Source organism: Chiloscyllium plagiosum, unplaced genomic scaffold (assembly GCF_037043375.1).
Source record: "Chiloscyllium plagiosum isolate Xiang-an unplaced genomic scaffold, Cpla_swu_hap1 HiC_scaffold_4, whole genome shotgun sequence".
Lineage (NCBI taxonomy): Eukaryota > Metazoa > Chordata > Chondrichthyes > Orectolobiformes > Hemiscylliidae > Chiloscyllium > Chiloscyllium plagiosum.
Genome location: NW_028270142.1, coordinates 1,306,076 through 1,326,962, shown reverse-complemented (window position 1 = coordinate 1,326,962; position 20,887 = coordinate 1,306,076). Strand labels below are relative to the sequence as shown.

Sequence of the window (20,887 nt, the reverse complement as noted above, 5' to 3'; positions counted from 1 at the left end):
TAAGTCATTAATAAAAATTACAAACAGCAGAGGACCCAGAACTGATCCCTGCGGAACTCCACTTGTAACTGGGCTCCAGGCTGAATATTTACCATCTACCACCACTCTCTGCCTTCGACCGGTTAGCCAGTTTCCTATCCAATTGGCCAAATTTCCCTCTATCCCATGCCTCCTGACTTTCCGCATAAGCCTACCATGGGGAACCTTATCAAATGCCTTACTAAAATCCATGTACACTACATCCACTGCTCTTCCCTCATCCACATGCTTGGTCACCTCCTCGAAGAATTCAATAAGACTTGTAAAGCAAGACCTACCCTTCACAAATCCGTGCTGGCTGTCCCTAATCAAGCAGTGTCTTTCCAGATACTCATAAATCCTATCCCTCAGTACTCTTTCCATTACTTATATGTCTCAATTAAATCACCTAGAGGTGACCTATATCATATCTAGTGGAAAACAAAGAACCATGGATGCTGAAAATCTGAAACAAAAAAGAGAGTTTCTGGAGAAATGCAGCAGGTCTGGCAGAGAGAGAAAGAGAGTTAGTGTTTCAAGTCCAGTGACTCTTCTTCAGAGCTGAAAAATGTGTTGCCGGAAAAGCGCAGCTGGTCAGGCAGCATCAAAGGAGCAGGAGAATCGACATTTCGGGCATAAGCCCTTCTTCAGGCTTATTCCTGAAGAAGGATTTATGGCCGAAATGTCGATTCTCCTGCTCCTTGGATGCTGCCTGACCTGCTGCGCTTTTCCAGCAACACATTTTCAGCTCTGATCTCCAGCATCTGCAGTCCTCACTCTCTCCTAACACTCTTCTTCAGAGTCAGGATGGAGAGGAGTATTTCTCTGGATCTCACAGGAGTGATCTGGACCAGTCCATGAATCAACTTCCTAATCCCCTCATCCACTTTCTCAGTTGTGGACTTCCAACAAATATGGAAAATTAAATAATAAATTATGCATTTTAAAAATCATCACTAGCATAAGAACATTGTCAAACACATACATCTAAATTGGAGCTCCAATGGCAATAATTCTCTCATTTCATCTTATCAATGTTCCTAAACTGCTTGGGCTTAGCATTTACAATTCATTATGTTTGACTGAAGTATTTTTTTTTTCAGCGTGTTAATGTAACTGTGTTGCATTATCTTTCTGGGTTCAGTCTTCCCAGTACATTTCCCCAGGTTGACAAGTGTATTAAAACTGAGTCAATTTGCTCTTTATCCTGTACAATATGAACATTTGAAATTAATCATATAGCATTCACATTCCTTATTATAGTTATCATGAATACTGCCTCCTATCAAAAGGAAAATTGTACAATTTTGATGAAATTGAAATTTCAGCACAGACCTGCACACACACAACTCATACACACACACACACACTCACTCTCACACACACACACACTCTCACACACACACACTCACACACACACACAACTCACACACATGCTCACAAACACATACAACTCACACACTCACTCACAAACACACACACACACTCACACACACACACTCACACACACACACAAAACTCACACACACTCACTCACACACACACAACTCACACACATGCTCACAAACACACACACACACACACACACACAACTCACACACACTCACTCACACACACACACTCATTCACACACACACACTCTCACACACACACACACACACACACCTCTCACACACACACTCACACACAACTCACACACACACACACGTTACGAAATAACTGCAGCTCTGATTATGTAAGTAAGCATAATAAATTAAAGACATGTATCACGGTCTCCTCATGCCTAGCGTACCAGTGAATATTGAGTCTCCTTTAAAATTCACTTCTTATTAGATTTTCTGTGGTTGTAGTACCATCATGACAAAGTTAGAATAAAACTATTTCTGAAAACTGATATTAAACACATCCCAGTAACAACTGATTTTAGAATAAATATTTAAAACATGATTTCTTCCCCAGAATTATTCATGGTGTTTTACAAAACTTCAGCAGTTTGACATTGCCATGCTAACACCTTAATCAATTAAATCTGTTCATTGACAAGAGTGTTAAGGAGTTATGATTTTTAGTCACAACAACAGAAGGAAATAAAAATATAACTTCTATGATGCATCAAGATTTTTGAATATGCTTGCTAAAGATGGAAAAGTCACATTTTTGCAATGCTTTGCTAATGTTTTCCTCACAATTGTTAACATTTTCTAGCCTTGTGCTAGTGCCTACACCGTTCTAATCAGTAGAAATAATTCGGTTCACTGAACCTTTCTCTTTTCCTGTTAAAACTTGGAATTTTGCTACCTACGTTTTTCTTTATCTGTCACAACCATCAGCGACACTCCAGGGTAACACTGTGGAGTGCTTCACTGTTGTAAATGCTATCTTTCAGATGAGACTTTAAGCCAAACCTCCAGCTGCATTCTCAGATGGACATGGTGCTGCTTTCCAGATGTTATCCATTTGTCATGATCTTTCTTTTTAATTAGCAATAGAAGAAGCTTGTCCAGTGATGGTCACGTTGCTGTTTGTAGCATCTTATATGTTCAAACACCTTCAAAGGGTTTCATTTGTTTCAAAGTGCCTTTGGATTTCCTAAGGTCTTTGAAAGAAGCTATGGATTGCAAGTCTTTGTTTTCTTTCCCTACATCTTCATTGCAGTGGAATAGGGTGTTTAATATAAACAATAGGAAAAGTTAGCCTGCTGAGGAAAAGAGCAAAAGAGTTAAATCTGATATACCTCATTGTGGGTCAGGATTCTCTGTATTTCTCATTAAATTTCATTCTAAGGCACTGATATCACAAGGTGATTGTAAAATAATTAGGTAACAAAGTTGACAATTATTTTTACTTGGTAAAATCAAGCAAGCACAATACAGCTAATAGCGATTATTACTGAAGGGACTGACAAATTTGAACTATGTAACAGCGTAAGTTATCGAAATGATTTCATGGTCGAGAGTGTGGTGCTGGAAAAGCACAGCAGGTCAGGCAGCATCTGAGGAGCAGGAGAATCGATGTTCCGGGCAAAATCCCTTCATCAAGAATGAGGCTGTGAGCCTCGGGGTGGAGAGATGAATGGGAAGGGGTGTGTTCAAGAAAGGATCAAGGCAAAAGATGGAAAATTATAGGCCAATCAGCTTAACCTCGGTTGTTGGTAAAATTCTAGAATCCATCATTAAGGATGAGGTTTCTAAATTCTTGGAAGAGCAGAGTCTGATTAGAACAAGTCAACATGGATTTAGTAAAGGGAGGTCATGCCTGACAAACCTGTTGGAATTTTTTGAAGAGGTAACAAGTAGGTTAGACCAGGGAAACCCAGTGGATGTGGTCTATCTAGACTTTCAAAAGGCCTTTGATAAGGTGCCACACGGGAGGCTGCTGAGCAAGGTGAGGGCCCATGGTGTTCGAGGTGAGCTGCTGGGATGGATTGAGGATTGGCTGTCTAACAGAAGGCAGAGAGTTGGGATAAAAGGTTCTTTTTCAGAATGGCAGCCGGTGACGAGCGGTGTCCCGCAGGGTTCGGTGCTGGGGCCACAGCTGTTCGCATTATATATTAACGATTTGGATGAGGGAACCGGGGGCATTCTCGCGAAGTTTGCCGATGATACGAAGTTAGGTGGACAGGCAGGTAGTACTGAGGAAGTGGGGAGGCTGCAGAAGGATCTTGACAGGTTGGGAGAGTGGTCCAGGAAATGGCTGATGGAATTTAACGTGAGCAAGTGCGAGGTCTTGCACTTTGGCAAAAAGAATAAAAGCATAGACTACTTTCTAAATGGTGAGAAAATTAATAAAGCCAAAGCACAAAGGGATCTGGGAGTGCTAGTCCAGGATTCTCTAAAGGTAAACATGCAGGTTGAGTCCGTGATTAAGAAAGCGAATGCAATGTTGTCTCTTATCTCAAGAGGGTTGGAATATAAAAGCAGAGATGTACTACTAAGACTTTATAAAGCTCTGGTTAGGCCCCATTTGGAGTACTGTGTCCAGTTTTGGTCCCCACACCTCAGGAAGGACATACTGGCACTGGAACGTGTCCAGCGGAGATTCACACGGATGATCCCTGGAATGACAGGTCTAACATATGAGGAACGGCTGAGGATACTGGGATTGTATTCGTTGGAGTTTAGAAGATTAAGGGGAGACTTAATAGAGACGTACAAAATAATACATGGCTTGGAAAAGGTGGATGCTAGGAAATTGTTTCAGTTAAACGAGGAGACTAGGACCCGTGGACACAGCCTTAGAATTAGAGGGGGTCATTTCAGAACAGAAATGCGGAGGCATTTCTTCAGCCAGAGAGTGGTGGGCCTGTGGAATTCATTGCCACAGAGTGCAGTGGAAGTCGGGACGCTAAATGTCTTCAAGGCCGAGATTGATAGATTCTTGTTGTCTCGAGGAATTAAGGGCTACGGGGAGAACGCTGGTAAGTGGAGCTGAAATGCGCATCAGCCATGATTGAATGGCGGAGTGGACTTGATGGGCCGAATGGCCTTACTTCCACTCCTATGTCTTATGGTCTTATGGTCTTATGGGCACAGGTTTTGCAATTCCTGTGGCAGCAGGGGAGGTGCCGGGAGACAAGGGTGGGTAGTTAGGGGCATGGACCTGACCAAGTAGTCGCGGAGGGAACAGTCTTTACAGAAATCAGATTAGGGTGGAGAGGGAAATATATCTCTGGTGGTGGGGTCCATTTGTAGGTGGCTGAAATGGCGGAGGATGATGCGATGTATGTGGAGGTTGGTGAGGTAGAAGATGAGGACCAAGGGGGTTCTGTCCTTGTTGCGGTTGGATGGGTGGGGTTTGAGGGCAGAGGTGCGAGGCGTGGATGAGATGTGCTGGAGGGCATCATCAACCTCTTGGAAGAGGAAATTGCGTCTTTAAAGAAGGAGGCCATCTGGGTGTGGTCTGTGGTGGAACTGGTCCTGCTGGGAGCAGATGTGGCAGAGGCAGTGAAATTAGGAATAAGGGATTGCATTTTTGCAGAAGGCAGGGTGGGAGGAAGTGTAATCCAGGTAGCTGTGTGAGTCGGTAGGCTTGTAGGAAATGTCAGTGTTGAGTTGGTCACCGTTGATGGAGATGGAGATGGAGAGTTCCAGGAAGGGGAGTGTGGTGTCAGAGATGGTCCAGGTGCATTTAAGGTCGGGCTGGAATGTATTGGTGAAGTTGATGAACTGTTCAAACGCCTTGCGGAGCACGAGGTGGCACTGATGCAGTCATCAATGTAGCGAAGGAAAATGATTTCATGAATGATTAGCTATGTTCATTTTCTGGTAGAATTTAAGTATGTCAAAAGTTTACAATAATTTACAACAACTTTATCAGTTTTGACTGGAATATATCTTCACAAATTATATTTCTAAATTGCTCTGCTGTATCAAGTTTATTGCTCATAATTGCTGTTTACAATTTGGAAATTGTAAATCGCTGGAGGAATAACCTGTCTTGTTTTCTCAGTTGAATTAGCTCATTGTAAAAATATTTTAGATCCAAAATAAGAACTGAAATTTGCAACAAAGTTTTTGTGTCAGTGGTACAGTTGATGCTCTCAAATTTGTTTGGTGATTAATTCAGATTCTATTTAATTTCTCCCTGTGGCCATAGATTTGTTGTGAGATGATTTATAATAATTAAAGCTCATGTTACTGTTCTTTAATTAATTACAAAACATAACATTTGAGAGTTCTGACAAAAGAAAACCAAATATTTTTTCCATTCGCCTTGATACTGATGTTGTGGTTGCAAGTACAGTAAGACTAAAAGGTTTCCTTTATGTATTATCAGTGTATCTGCATTTTCAAAATGCATTTAAAATGACAATGACTGTGCCCTGCTCTATCTTCATATAAAATGATAGATCTTGTGAGTAAGTAAACAAACACCTTCTGCAGGATGCCCTATGCTGTGTGGATTTTAAGGATAGCAGTATAATTTTCTTTATTCACAAATTATGCATTTTGCCAAATTGCATATTTGGGAAAAACAGAACAAGTCCATATAAGGAGTATAAAGCAATTCCACTCTGAGGCTGCAGACATATTCCTACTGTATGTTTGGGGGAGGGGAGCTACTCCATCATTTACAATCCTGACCTACTTTCAGCTGCTTATTATTCAGCTATATGTTCAAAAAAATCTCAGTAATTCAATTTGGCATCCTGTCCAGCATGGTTGCACTGAAAAGTAGGTACATTCTAAGATTAAGAATGGCTCTTGTGTAATCATCATATTTAATAAAAATCAGAATGTGCTCATTGTAAGCAAACAGAACACAGAGAGTAATCAGGAAACCCGAACCAATATAAAGAAATATATACTACTGCAAATGATCTCAACTAAAAGCCAGTGTTGACATTTAAATTTAAATTGGGTTTTCCTTTAATTGAACCCTGAGGGAACTGATCCTTTCAGATGTGTGGATTAATAGAATTAGCCTTAAATTGTTAAAACAGTAAACAAAAATATTTTCACAAGAAATGTAACCAGCTGCACTGCTACGAAAATCACAATTAAAATAAAAATCCAAACATCATCATAGTACTGAGGACGCCAAATGATGCACAACAATAAGAGTATATCTGTTGTTTAACAAGAGGATTAAGGGAAAATGTTTAACTAAGTCAACATTTATATTATAACAAACAACATAAAGATGCCATGTCTTTAGTCAGGAAGCATACACCCTGATTACAATATGATCGATTTTAACATAGACCATGATACAAAAATGTGTTGATTGCAGACCTCCTGACTAACCTGTTATAAAAATATTCACATCAAGCATAACATCAACACTTCGAATTCCAATGGGCTACAAATTCAACATTGTCAAACCATATTAAAGCATAAAACAGGCAAAACAATTTTAAATTTAGCACATTAAATGCTATTGCCAGAAGTGCAGGAATTATTAAACCACAGCTAAGTTTATCAGGCCCTTGATTGTTTCAGGCAGTTCTGTGCCTGCCTGAGATGAGTACGAGGCTAATATTCAACTAAGAGTCATGTGCCCATTCCAAGATCCATTTGCCAAACTTGTTTAAACTAATTGGGCCTCTGAGAAAATTGATGTTTTATATAAATAGTTAACATTGATTCCAATTATGTTACTTGGAACTGCTTAGTTAACAGTTCAAAGTGATCTTCCATCTTTGTGAATATTAAACATATCTCTGGACAAGAATAAATTAATAGCAATCTGCTCAACCCACACAAAGTCTTTTGTGTGTTTAAAGATACTCAGTAGCACCATAGTTTTATATAGCAAGGGAAGATGTTCTTGTTGAACAAAACTTAATTTTGTGACTGAACTGCTGATGATTTTCACTTGCCTTTTGTGTAGAGTGTTTTAATTCCTCACTCACATACTCAGAGATTTTCTCCAAACATGACCTGATGAAGGGCTTAAGCCCGAAACATCAACTCTCCTGCTTCTCAGATGCTGCCTGACTGGCTGTGCTTTTCCAGCACCACATTCTCGACTCTGATCTCCAGTATCTGCAGCCCTCACTTTCTCCTAGTTGATTTTCATTGAAGACAAAGATGACAAAACTGAGAAGTGATATGATCCAGGTTTGTAAAATATCCGAAGAAATAGATGGAAAATCTCAGCCGGGGTCTGAGATCTTCAGCAATTCCTGTTTTTGTTTCAAATTTCCAGTATCGGCAGATTTTTGTTTAATTGAAGGAGTGAATGGGCTGAATGTTACTGAGTGTGTTTTCAGTGGGGGAGATGGAGGGAGAAGGGGGGAGGCATGTTAAAACCAATGAGGTTGCCACTCATTACCTTCCTGCTCATTCCTATAATACAGGGTGGGGGAGATGCTCGCAGTGGGATCCCAGCCACCATTGGTAATAACTAAGGGTGAATTGAACCTGTTGAAAAGTCAGCTAACCCCAATATTAGGCTGCCCACACCAAAGTCTAAGTGGTGTGGGCAGTTGGATGAGAGTGGCAGTCTGTTTTTAAATGCCCACATGAGCAAAGGCAGGAAGAAAGTGGACACCTCATTCAGTGTGTGTACTGTGTGCTTTGGAAGCATCCTTTAAAATAGAATCCCTTTCTCTTTTGTGACATCTGCCCAAAGAAAGTGGTACCCCCCAAACCCCTCTTTCCCCTTCACCGGATTCAAGAATCTCTCCCCACCATAAAACTCTCAGATATCCCTCAGTAACAGCCACCAACCCCTTAAGGCCTTCCCTTGTTGTCAGGGAGTGAACTGTTGTTTATCATTTATAGAAACGCTTTGGATGAGAATATAGGAAGCATGGTTAGTAAGTTTGCGGATGACACCAAAATTGGTGGTGTAGGGGACAGTGAAGAAAGTTATAAGACCATAAGACCATAAGACCATAAGACCATAAGACATAGGAGCGGAAGTAAGGCCATTCCGCCCATCGAGTCCACTCTGCCATTCAATCATGGCTGATGGGCATTTCAACTCCACTTACCCGCATTCTCCCCATAGCCCTTAATTCCATGTGACATCAAGAATTTATCAATTTCTGCCTTGAAGACATTTAGCGTCCCAGTCTTCGCTGCACTCTGCGGCAATGAATTCCACAGGCCCACCACTCTCTGGCTGAAGAAATGTCTCCTCATTTCTGTTCTGAATTTACCCCCTCTAATTCTAAGGCTGAGTCCACGGGTCCTAGTCTCCTCACCTAACGGAAACAATTTCCTAGCGTCCACCCTCTCCAAGCCATGTATTATCTTGTAAGTTTCTATTAGATCTCCCCTTAATCTTCTAAACTCCAATGAATACAATCCCAGGATCTTCAGCCGTTCCTCGTATGTTAGACCTATCATTCCAGGGATCATCCTTGTGAATCTCCGCTGGATACGCTCCAGTGCCAGTATGTCCTTCCTGAGATGTGGGGACCAAAACTGGACACAGTACTCCAAATGGGGCCTAACCAGAGCTTTATAAAGTCTCAGTAGCACAACGGTGCTTTTATATTCCAACCCTCTTGAGATAATTGACAACATTGCATTCGCTTTCTTAATCACGGACTCAACCTGCATGTTTACCTTTAGAGAATCCTCAACTAGCACTCCCAGATCCCTCTGTACTTTGGCTTTACGAATTTTCTCACCGTTTAGAAAGTAATCCATGCTTGTATTCTTTTTTCCAAAGTGCAAGACCTCGCATTTGCTCACATTGAATTCCATCAGCCATTTCCTGGACCACTCTTCCAAACTGTCTAGATCCTTCTGCAGCCTCCCCACTTCCTCAGTACTACCTGCCTGTCCACCTAACTTTGTATCATCGGCAAACTTCGCTAGAATGCCCCCAGTCCCTTCATCCAGATCATTAATATATAATGTGAACAGCTGCGGCCCCAACACTGAACCCTGCGGGACACCGCTTGTCACCGGCTGCCATTCCGAAAAAGAACCTTTTATCCCAACTCTCTGCCTTCTGTCAGACAGCCAATCCTCAATCCATCCCAGCAGCTCACCTCGAACACCATGGGCCCTCACCTTGCTCAGCAGCGTCCCGTGTGGCACCTTATCAAAGGCCTTTTGGAAGTCTAGGTAGACCACATCCACTGGGTTTCCCTGGTCTAACCTACTTGTCACCTCTTCAAAGAATTCCAACAGGTTTGTCAGGCATGACCTCCCCTTACTAAATCCATGTTGACTTGTTCTAATCCGACCCTGCTCTTCCAAGAATTTAGAAACCTCATCCTTAATGATGGATTCTAGAATTTTACCAACAACCGAGGTTAGGCTAATTGGCCTATGATTTTCCATCTTTTGTCTTGATCCTTTCTTGAACAAGGGGGTTATCTCAGAGCACAACGGCATCATGATCAAGTAAAATAAGGAATGGCAGGTGGAGTTTAATTTCAATAAATGTGAGATGTTACATTTTGATAAGACAAACCAGGGCAGTTCTTACACAGTTTATGGTAGGGCCCTGGGATGTGTTGAAAGAGAGACCTAGAGGTGCAAGTACATAGTCCCTTGGAAGTGACGTCTCAGATAGACAGGAAGAAGGTGTTTAGCATGCATGCCTTCACTGGTCAGAGCATTGAGTACAGGCATTGGGGCGTCATGTTACAATGCACAAGACATTGGTGAGGCCACATTTGGAGTACTGCTTGCAATCTGGTCACCCTGCTATGGGAAGGATGTTATTAAATTGACAAGGGTGCAAAAAAGATTTATTAGGATGTTACCAAAACTCAAGGGTTTGAGTCATAAGGAGAGGCTGGATAGATTGGAACCTTTTTCCCTGGAGGGTAGGAGGCTGAAGGGTGACCTTATAGAGGTTTATAAAATTGTGAGGGGCATGGATAGGGTGACTAGCCAAGGTCTTTTCCCCTGGGTGGGGAAGATCAGAACTAGAGGGCACCGGTTTAAGGGGAGAGAGAAAAGATTTAAAAGGCAGTTTATTCACACAGATGATGTGCATATGTGGAATGAGCTGCCAGGGTAGAGGTGAGTACAATTATAACATTTAAAAGCTATTCAAACAAGTATAGTCAGTTCTGATTTAACATGATAGCTTAGTTCTTGCGCAATCTTGCGTTATAAGAAAATCACACAATAGCTGCGCCATTTAAACTAATGGGACCAGAATCATGTTATAGCCAATACAGGGAATGAAAGTTCGTGTTCTGCAAATAACGGTCTAAATTCTTCAATCGCATTAAAGCCAATTTGTGTTGAATTTATTATAGCAGATCCAACTGTACATGGATAGGAAAGGTTTAGAGGGATTTGGGCCAAATGCAGGCAAATGGGACTCATTCAATTTAGGATACCTGGTCAGCATGGATGAGTTAGGCTGAAGGGCCTGTTTCCGTGGTGTTACTCTATCTATTTGCTGGTCAAACACTAATTTTAGGCAATGGCCTTGTTGCATTATCGCTAGCATATTAATCCAGAGACCCAGGAACTGTTCCAAGGGTCAGGGTTCAAATCCTGCCACGGCAGATTATGGAATTTTAAATTCAATTAAAAGAAATCTGCAAGTATGAGTCTAAAGATGTTTCTGATACTATTGTCGATTGTCAACAAAAATTCATCTGGTTCACTAATGTCCTTCAAGGAAGGAAACTCCCATCCTAACCTGGCCTGATCTACATGTGACTCCAGACCCACAGCAATCTGGGTGACTCGAAACAGTTAGGGGTATTGCTGGCACCAAGGAGCATTACCGACCTTCCCTGGCTCACTGAGGTTTGGCTATTCTTTAGGGCACTGGCTCCATACTCGAGACCAGACAACTACTGATCACTCTGTCAGCAACCTCCCGGCAGTTCAACACTGAGGTCAAATACTGCACTTTCAGTGGAGCTGCACTCAGTGTCAACACAGCATGTGCCCAGGACTCGAGGATAAACTCTGAACTCAGAAACTTCTCATTCAGGACATTGTTCCTGGTATTCAGCCAAGGCTGATTTGCTAATATAAGAGACATTTACAGCAATAGATTGGACCAGTAAGTTGTTCAGTCCAGTTTTTGAAATCACTACTTGATAATGCAGGAGGATACTTCATGGAGATTGTGAGAGAATTAAGTCCTCACATCTTTTCTTCAGGATGCCATAGTGATTATAATCCATAGCTGTAATAGGAGTGCCTTCAGTTACTCAATCCTCATTTCAGTAATTCTGGCAACTACTGATTGCCATGAACTGTAGTAATCCAAGGACTTGCCATGGTAACAGCAATACAAGAACAAGTCTAGTTCTTTTGCTTACAGACCAGCTGGAAAACAATAGATTGCAACTATTTTCGGTTTCTAAATTGAGTTGCCCTGGGGAAGGGGGCTTTGCTGGCCTCTGGTGTTGTCAGTGAACCCTGGAGCATCCTGCCATATGGTGGAGGTGGCCGATTTCCAGTTGCTGATTGCTTTCCCAAAGAAATTGAATTCAATTACAGGTTTTGGCAATTGACGTGCCCTTGACCCATGCAATGCAAATTTGGATGGAAGATTGTGAAATGTGCCAGAGGTCACCCATAGATGCTTGGTTTTTTTGATTAGATTCCCTACAGTGTGAAAACAGGCCTTTTGGCCCAACAAGTCCACACCGACCCTCCGAAGAGTAACCCATCCAAACTCATTTCCCTCTGACTAATGCATCTAATCCTACGGACAATTTAGCATGGCCAATTCATCTGAACTCCACATTTTTGGACTGTGGGAGGAAACCGGAGCACCCAGAGGAAACCCACGCAGACACGGGGAGAATGTGCAAACTCCACACAGAGAGTCACCCGAGGCTGAAATCGTTCCTGGGACCCTGGTGCTGTGAGGCCACAGTGCTAACCACTGAGCCACCGTGCCACCCATAACAGGTTGGAGCCTGTTACATTAAGTTCATGACAACACTAAACTTTAATGCCATTGGCAAAGCTGGTCCGAGCCTGGAAAGAATTTGCAAGTCCAGTTGCAGACTTTTGCACTGCTCTTTTATAAGTTTCTTCAGAAATCTTAGTCTCCTCTTATTGGTGTCTTCAATATGTCCAGGGAGAATCCTAGCTTTGTGTATGTAAATAATGGCTTAATAATGAGCATCTAAAATTTAAATAGAGCTGTTAGGAATGTGTCTTTTCATTTTCCAAAAGCTACAAATAGAGAAGGATGCCGTTGCTGATATTAGTGGGAGACAGGCAGGAGGCTGGAAGAACACAGCAGGCCAGGCAGCATCAGGAGGTGCAGAAGTTGACGTTTCAGGTGTAACCCTTCTTCAGGGCTAATATTTATAGCTGCATACCAATCAGTGGGATGACTGACCTTGCCTCTACAATCAGTGGGATGACTGACCTTGCCTCTACAATCAGTGGGATGACTGACCTTGCCTCTACAATCAGTGGGATGACTGACCTTGCCTCTACAAGCACGCAAACATTCATGGAGAAGTAGGTTGGCTTCAAAAAGCTGGCTGTTCAGCTGACTGAATGTTTTGATTTCTGTTCATCAAAACAAGTGTTTCTCACCAAGAAATGTGAGTTACCGTGAGATACAGCTGTACATATGGATCTTCCATGTAGCACTCATTTTGGAGTCATTTCAGAAACTGAATATTTCTGAACAAAGACACATTTTCGTGAAGCTTTTCATTTTGCCCTAAGTAGTAGAATTTGCAAGAAATAACAAAGTAAAGGAGAGAGCTGATTGGTTAGCGGTGGATTCCGGTTCATTGAGGCATTGCCAAGAGAATGCATCAGTTAGTGATGACTGAAAGTTAACTATAAAGCTTTGTTTAAATGTTAAGCAGGGCAGATTCACTCTGATTAATAAAGGCTTTACCATGAGAAATGAACCAGAGAATGGACTGCTACTGATTTTAATGTGTTGAAACGAACCCAATGTGCGCATGTTCTTTTTGTCTGATGGTCAGTAACAGAGGAAAGTTAGCGTATGGAACTGTTTGGGAATAAGGAGTTGGGGTTGTTTTCATTAATATCTTTATGGACAAAATGATAGCTGTCTGGGCTGCCCCCTCGCTTTCTCTGCCTTGTTCTCTTCCTTCGCTTTTCCAAGCCCATCAACTACTTCCTTGGTCAGTGGTGGAGTCAGTGTCCTTCCTTATGTAGCACTTGAAAAGCAATTGAGATCTTGCAAATACATACAACTGCAGCCTGAAGGAGATAAGGCCATACCCTCAAATGTTCATGGTCATGGTGTCCCTCATTCTGGATCTCTGGTGGGTGCATTTCATTGGTTTGACACATTGTCAGGAATCTGGCTTTCAGCACAAAACTCCATCCAGAAATATGTCAGTGGCACAGAGACTATTTTGGAACTCCTTTAAGATTGAAACACCTGAAAAAAATTGAGTACTGTTGGTGAAAATTGGTAGCGTACTGGGCCAGAAAGAGTTATGTGCAAGTTTCCTCTGGTATTTTGTTAACTAGCTCAAAAATCACTGCTGAATAATTAGAAGATAAATTCTAACATTGAAAGGTTGTACAGAAAATTCATGATGAAATAAAAGGATTAGCTTGCTGCTGAAATGAAATAATGTTGAGTAATCAATGGGATTCTAGCTCTTAAAATAAGTATATAGTACATCAACTTGGAAGCTCTCCCAGAGGCCGAGAGTTCCATTGGGTTCTGTTATTGTAGACACACAAGTGCTTTTAGACGTTAATTAAAAACTTAGCCATCCTCTTAAAGAGTTTTGTAAGTAATACTATGTGCTACTTATAGTGTTGAGATGGCGATAGACTTATATTGTTGCATGGTGTTCATTTAATCTTTGCAAAGTAAAGCCACAACTGCTGAACATATATGTATGTGGTTTTATCAATGATTTCAGACATTGCATCATGAACTTTGCTTTGGCTAGTTGAAAGGGTATTCGGTAGTAGTGTTTACATTTGATGGTTATTGATTGTGAACATATTGTGGTTCTCTTGGATTGTATAGGGAGAGCAATGTTCAGGATTTTGTTTGAATAATGTTGCATTCTGTTGACTGCTGCAATTTTCAAATATGTCAGAAAGAAGCCTTCAAGATAAAAGTTAAAAATCACACAACACCAGGTTATAGTCCAACAGGTTTAATTGGAAATACACTAGCTTTCGGAGCGACGCTCCTTCATCAGGTGATAATGGAGGGCTCGATCGTAACACAGAATTTATAGCAAAAATTTGCAGTGTGATGTAACTGAAGTTATACATTGAAGAATTGATTGTCTGTTAAGCCTTTCATCTGTTAGAATACAGTGATAGTTTCATTTCTTTCATGTGTAAATCACAAAACCCTTTTTTTTAAGTTGCACTCTCGGGTTAGCTGTTAACAATGGTGATAGCTAGACAATATGTTGAAGGTGTTAGCCCCCTGTGTTCTCTGTCTATGACCTGATGTTTAGATTGATTCTAATCTAAAAAGTGAGATAACAGAGTTTTACATAAACTCATGCAGTTTTTGAGCTCAGAGTTCTACATGAATGTATGCGGTTTTTGAGCAAAGTGCAATGTAACTCTGCAAGTGCAAAAAAATTCACCACACAAAATGTATGTGTTCATGTGGGTCTTTGTCTGTCTGTGTGTCTGTCTGTCTGGGGTGGGGGTTGTGAGTGTGAGAAAGTGTGTGTGTGTGTGTGTGTGTAATGAGTGCAGAGTGTCTTAAGTCTGTGAGGGGGTGCATGTGTGGGAGTGTGTGTGTCTATAAGGGTATGTGTGGGTGTCTGTGTGCGCGTCTGTGTGTACCTGTGTCCATGTGTATGTGAGAGAGTGTGTGTGTAGGAATATCTGTGTGTGTGTGTGTAGTGTAATGGTGGTCACCTGTAATGTGACATGAACCCAAGGTCCCAGTTGAGGCCCTCCCTATGGGTACCGAACTTAGCTATCATCCTCTGCTCGGCCACTTTCCTCTGCTTTCTGTCCCGAAGTCCACCTTAGATAAAAGTTCAAGATAAAAGTTTTTTCTTTGTGCATGTTCTTGGATTTTGATTCAGAACTGCTTTGTATGTTTAGATTTGGTAACTGAACTGTTGCAATATCAATGTAAATGCAGAGAAAGTTTCAGACTAATCTATAAATCTCAAGATTGTTTTTTCAAGTTAAAACTTAACCTCTCATACCTCCACCCAAAGAGGGAGCTTTTTACTTTAATGTGCTTGAATAAAATGGACAATAGTGAAGATGTTTTATATTTGTCCCATTTATTTATTTCTATTAAACCTACCCCGATGTCTTTATCATGTTATTTAGTTACACATTCTTGCTTGAGCAGTTAAATGTGGTTTTGAGCAATCCCAGAAGTTATAATTTTAATACTAACTTTGATAAGTTCATGGGATGCTGGCTGAGCCTACATTTATTGATGTTCCTTAACTGGCCTGCAGGGGCCATTTCAGAGCCATCCATATTGCTGTGGGTCTGCAGTCACATGTAGGCCAGGCCAGGTAAGGATGGCAGATTTCCTTCCCTAAAGGTCACTACTGAACCAGATGGAATTTTTACAACATGGTTATTATTTGGTTAGGTTTCAATTCCAGATTTTTAAATTGAATTTAAGTTCCACATTGAGGTTCAAACTCACATGCCTGGTATTCTGGATTACTTGCCCTGTGATATTATCAGCACCCCATTGCCTCCCCTGTGAGGGTACCTGCCTTTATATTGAACCAAAGCCTGTGAACTTCAGATGGTCTGAACTAAGGAGTTCCTCAGTTTTGAAGTGTCAGTTTCAAGAATAAAAAGGCACCACTGAGGTTGGGTTAGCTCGGTGGGATGGATGGCTGGTTTGCACTGTAATGTGACGCCAACAGCGTGGGTTAAATTCCCGCACAGACTGAGAAGGACTCCTTCACCTCAATCTCTTGCCTCACCTGAAGCGTAGTGATCCTCAGGTTAAACCACCATCAGCCATCTCTCTCTAATGGTCTTACAGATACCTTCAGTAGAGTACAATGAAGCCCACTTTGTAAAGAAACAAAGTGAACTAATTGTCATGACAATATAGTTCCATAAGTTAGTCAATCATAGCATCAGTGTAGAATAATTGAACAACACCCACAATTTGTAGCATATCCACTAACAAGTATTTAACAAGCATCATCTGAGTTTCATCAGTGAATATATGGAACATAGTGATAAAACAGCTCTTCTGTGGCAATGGTAGTGTGCCTATTCTGAGCTGGAGGCCTGCGCTGTAGTTCCACCTGCTCCAGCAGTATATTCCAACGTACCTGAGCAGATTGATTGGTCTATGATGTCTATAAAACGTGAAAACTGGCTCAATCAATTTGAAAATGCAATAACATTGAGATATTAGAGTGTTGCAATGCTGAAACCAAGCAATATTTTCAAATATTGGACCATTTCTTTTTGTATGTGCACACATACACTCCCTGCAGCCAAGTCGTAACATTGAAATCTGGAGCAAATCAGAGTACTTTCGATTCACTTCATCATTCTTCTACCCTGCCAGAAACAGTGCGATTCATTTAGCAATTCATTAAGACTAATAGCAATATGTGTGTGTATGCTGCCGAGAATGAGCCATTTTGTTTCATAACAGATTGCAGATGAAAGGAAACCATTCATTTCTTGCCTGCCTGATGTAATTACTATTGCACTAATTGCCTCAAATCACTGGCATCCAGGGTCAATAAGGATAGGAACAAATAGATCAAAGACATGCAATGTGAAAGGAAACAAACCTTTCAATAAGATCTACGTTTGGTTCTAATGTGCATTATTGCTAGACTTTAAGTTTAGACGCATTCTGAATATTTATTATTTTGTTCACAGTTTGATGGTGAAAACATGTATATGAGTATGACAGATCCAAGCCAGGAGTGTATGCCAGGAAGCCAGGTGGGTTAATTAATCTTCTCCGCCATGTTTCAAGATGTAATTAAACAAATTCAAAAGGATGCATTGCAAATAAGCATTACTATCAGTAACTGGTGTAATCAAAATAATTATAATTTGCAAACAAAGCATTTAAACTGTGCTTTAGATTAATGAGATGTAGCATGAACAAATGTCATATTTGGATGATTCTGAGATGCAAACATTCAACATTGCAATTAGCAGTGTTTTTACTGAGCAATCAAGTATATACTTTGTTGGCATGATCTTAAAAGGCAAATCTATGTTCTTTATGAATAATGTGCTTACATGCGCTTATTAGGAGAATTTTAATTGTAACTACTTTGATCATGAGGTGCAAACCTTACACTAAACACCTGCATATAAATAATGATTACACTAATTTATTTTAATTGGAAACAAAATGTTGGAAAAATATCTTGTAGTATATCATGAAATAAGATTTTCAGACAAATACTAATTAGTAAATGTATCAAGTCAAAACACAAAACATTACTAATGATCATTTATAAGTAAAATTGTATCTAACTTATTATTTGCTATAGGAAGAATTGAAAGTAATCCATTCACAACAGTCAGTAAATATTTCTCGTCCAAGACACAATAAATCAGCAGCTTTCAGGCTCCAGTTGAAAAATTATTGCAAACTCTCATTTTGTAGAATGTTTTATATCCTCTGGTAATGCACACATTTAAACAATTCTAGTCCTCTAATGTTTACTGTTGTCAATATTTATGTATTTTGTTCTATCACTTTTGCCCTACATGTTACTTTTATTACAATTAATTTTGTTTGTTCACTTAATCTATCAAGTTACATAGGAGATAAGTGGGCGTGACATATTAATTAAATCAAAAAAAGGGTTTATAGTTTGTGTAAGAGGCAAGATAAAGCTAAAATGAAAAGCTCACAGAAATGTAAATCTGAAAATTAAGAATATAGGAGGCTATCCATTTGATAAGACCATGGCTGCTCTACGTTTGACTATCAAACATCCAACTACTGAAATGTTGAAAACTAATTGGGTGTCATTTAGTTAATATATATTCAGCAGAACAGTTTAACAATTCTATTATGACACTGCTTTCATGTTTATGTCAGGTAATTTTGGCTGTATGCTATTGTAAGAGTTACAGCTTAATCAGGAAGTCATGTGCCAATCAGTTGGCTATATTAGACATCCCTCTTTAGCACCTACACAGGCACTGGGCCCCACCTCTTCCACCATTACATTGATGACTGCATCAGCGCTGCATCCTGCCCCCAGGCTGAACTGGAGAAGTTCATCGATTTCACCCACAACTTCCACCCCACCCTCAAATTAACTTGGTCCATCTTGGACACTTGCCTCTCCTTTCTTGACCTCATCATTTCCATCTCTGGCGACAGTCTCCAGACAGACGTTTACTAAAACCCACAGACAACTACCTCCTCCCACCCAGTATCCTGAAAGAACTCTATCCCATTCTCCCAAATCCTCTACCTCAGCCGCATCTGCTCAGATGAGGAGACATTCCACTCACATGCATCCCAGATGTCCACCTATTTTGAATAACATGCTTTTCCTCCCTCCATCATCCAGAGAGCCCTCCTCTGCACCACCTCCATTCCATGTTCCACTGCTCTAAACCCCTCCCAACCCTTGTCCTCACCTACCACCTGCCAGTCTCTGCATCCAATGCATCATCTTTAAACACTTCTGCCATTTCCAACTAGACCCCACCACCAGGAACATCTTCCCTCAACCCACCCCTCTTTACCTTCCACAAGGACCGTTCTGTTTGACAGTCCTTAGTTTACACCACACTCCCCACCAAACCCCCCCCCCCCACCACGAACCTTCCCCTGCAACCAGAAAAGATGCAAAACCTGCCGGCACCCCCCCCCCACCTCCCCCTCACCTCCATCCAGGGCCCCAAATAATCCTTCCAGGTGAGACTGAGGTTCACCTGTCCCTCCTCCATCCTAGTTTGCTGCATCAGGTGCTCCTGATGTGGTCTGCTCTAGATTGGGGAGACCAAATGTAAACTTAGTGAACGGTTCACCGAGCATCTCAGTCGAGCCGGGCTGTAAAGGCCCTCCCAGTCACTGCTCATTTTCATTCCCCTTCCCACTCCCTTTCTGACATGACCATCCATGGCCTCGTCCATTGACAAAACAAACCACAACTCAAATTGGAGGAACAACATCTCATCTTCCGCCTGGGCAGCCTACAGTCCAGAGGACTCAACACTGAGTTCTCCAATTTCAAATAACCTCCATGCCCATCCCCCAACTCCCTTCCCACCTCCACCCCCTCCCTTCCACACCTCCCTGTCACCAACTGGATTCATTCCTCACATTGACCAACCACCCTACCCCTGCCACTCCCTTTATCTGCAGCTCCCCCGACATCCACCCACAGACCTGAAGAAGGGTTACATCCCAAACGTTGACTTCTCATCCTCCTGATGCTGCCTGGCTGTCTAATCAATTCCCAAGACCAAGTGGGGCTAGCGCTAACATGTGAAACCACACTCCCTCAGCTCTGGAGCATGTATATTTCAATTCCATTCTTGTATGAAGCCTCATTTTCATAAAATTGGTAAAAAAATCTTTATGAAAATTAGAAGTATGAAATCTGCTAAATAGGAAGAAGTCATTGCTGCTGTCTGCCCTATTATGACATTGAACGTTATCCAGCTGGGCAGTGGAACTCTGCACACAAACAGCTCCTTTGTTGTTAAGCTGGATTGTTGGCACAAGTCAGCAACATAACTTGGGTCTGCCGAATGCACCACACACTTTAAAACGAAACAGTCAAAAACCAGCATTGATAGTATAATGACACTCATAAACTTCTTCACTGTGTTAGTTATACTTAAGGAAGTGGATTTGGGAATGTTTTGTGGTAACATTCATTATATTTGCAGATAAATATCTTTGTATGGTACATATGAAATTCCCTTGTTATTAAGATGCTGTGAATCTATGCATTTTAACTGGCTTAATGTCATGTGAAACTAGCAGAGGTATTGAGCACTATGTCATTATGTTTATGTTCTCATTGCAATGCAATTTGGTATCAGTTATGTATTAGCTTGTAAAAATATTATGAGCTAAAATGTTTCTTTTCCATAGAATACTATGTGCTTATTATTACAATATGAATTAGGCAACATTTAAGTTAGAAGTGGGGCAATGAGTTTGAAGGAATCTAAGGTAAGTCACAATAAAACACCAGCAGTGTGACAACCTCGTGTACACTTAAACAGGCAATAAAGGAACTACATCAAAGTAAAATAATCTCAACAAGTTAAAAAACAATTTAAATAATTTGTATATTTATGTCAACAAATGTTTTGTACACCATGGCATCACAATTACGACGGAGAGATAGTGATAATCAAAAATCCAGAAGATTAGTGAAGAAATGTACCAAATGTTACAGAATAATTCATTGGCTTTAGTCAAGATGACAGCTATAGACTGAGGACTCTATTGTACAGATTACAAGTTATTACTGTGGGGAAGAATCTAACCTTTAGAATTACATATCAGTACCTTACAGTAAGCGTTATTTCCAGCTGAA

The 20,887-nt window shown here is 41.0% G+C and overlaps 1 protein-coding gene across 4 annotated transcripts in view; it reads left to right on the top strand.

Annotated features, from left to right (window-relative positions):
* The window catches only part of tox (thymocyte selection-associated high mobility group box), a 640,302-nt gene that overhangs the window by 458,185 nt on the left and 161,230 nt on the right, over positions 1 to 20,887 (top strand). For 3 of the 4 annotated variants that reach the window (XM_087985898.1, XM_087985896.1, XM_087985899.1), the window contains exon 2: positions 17,232 to 17,297. The exons of the other annotated variant lie outside the window; for it this stretch is intronic. In XM_087985898.1, the coding sequence (XP_087842024.1) occupies positions 17,247 to 17,297 (51 nt within the window). In that variant the 5' untranslated portion in view covers positions 17,232 to 17,246. The remainder of the gene's footprint in view (positions 1 to 17,231; positions 17,298 to 20,887) is intronic. 4 annotated transcript variants of the gene reach the window in all.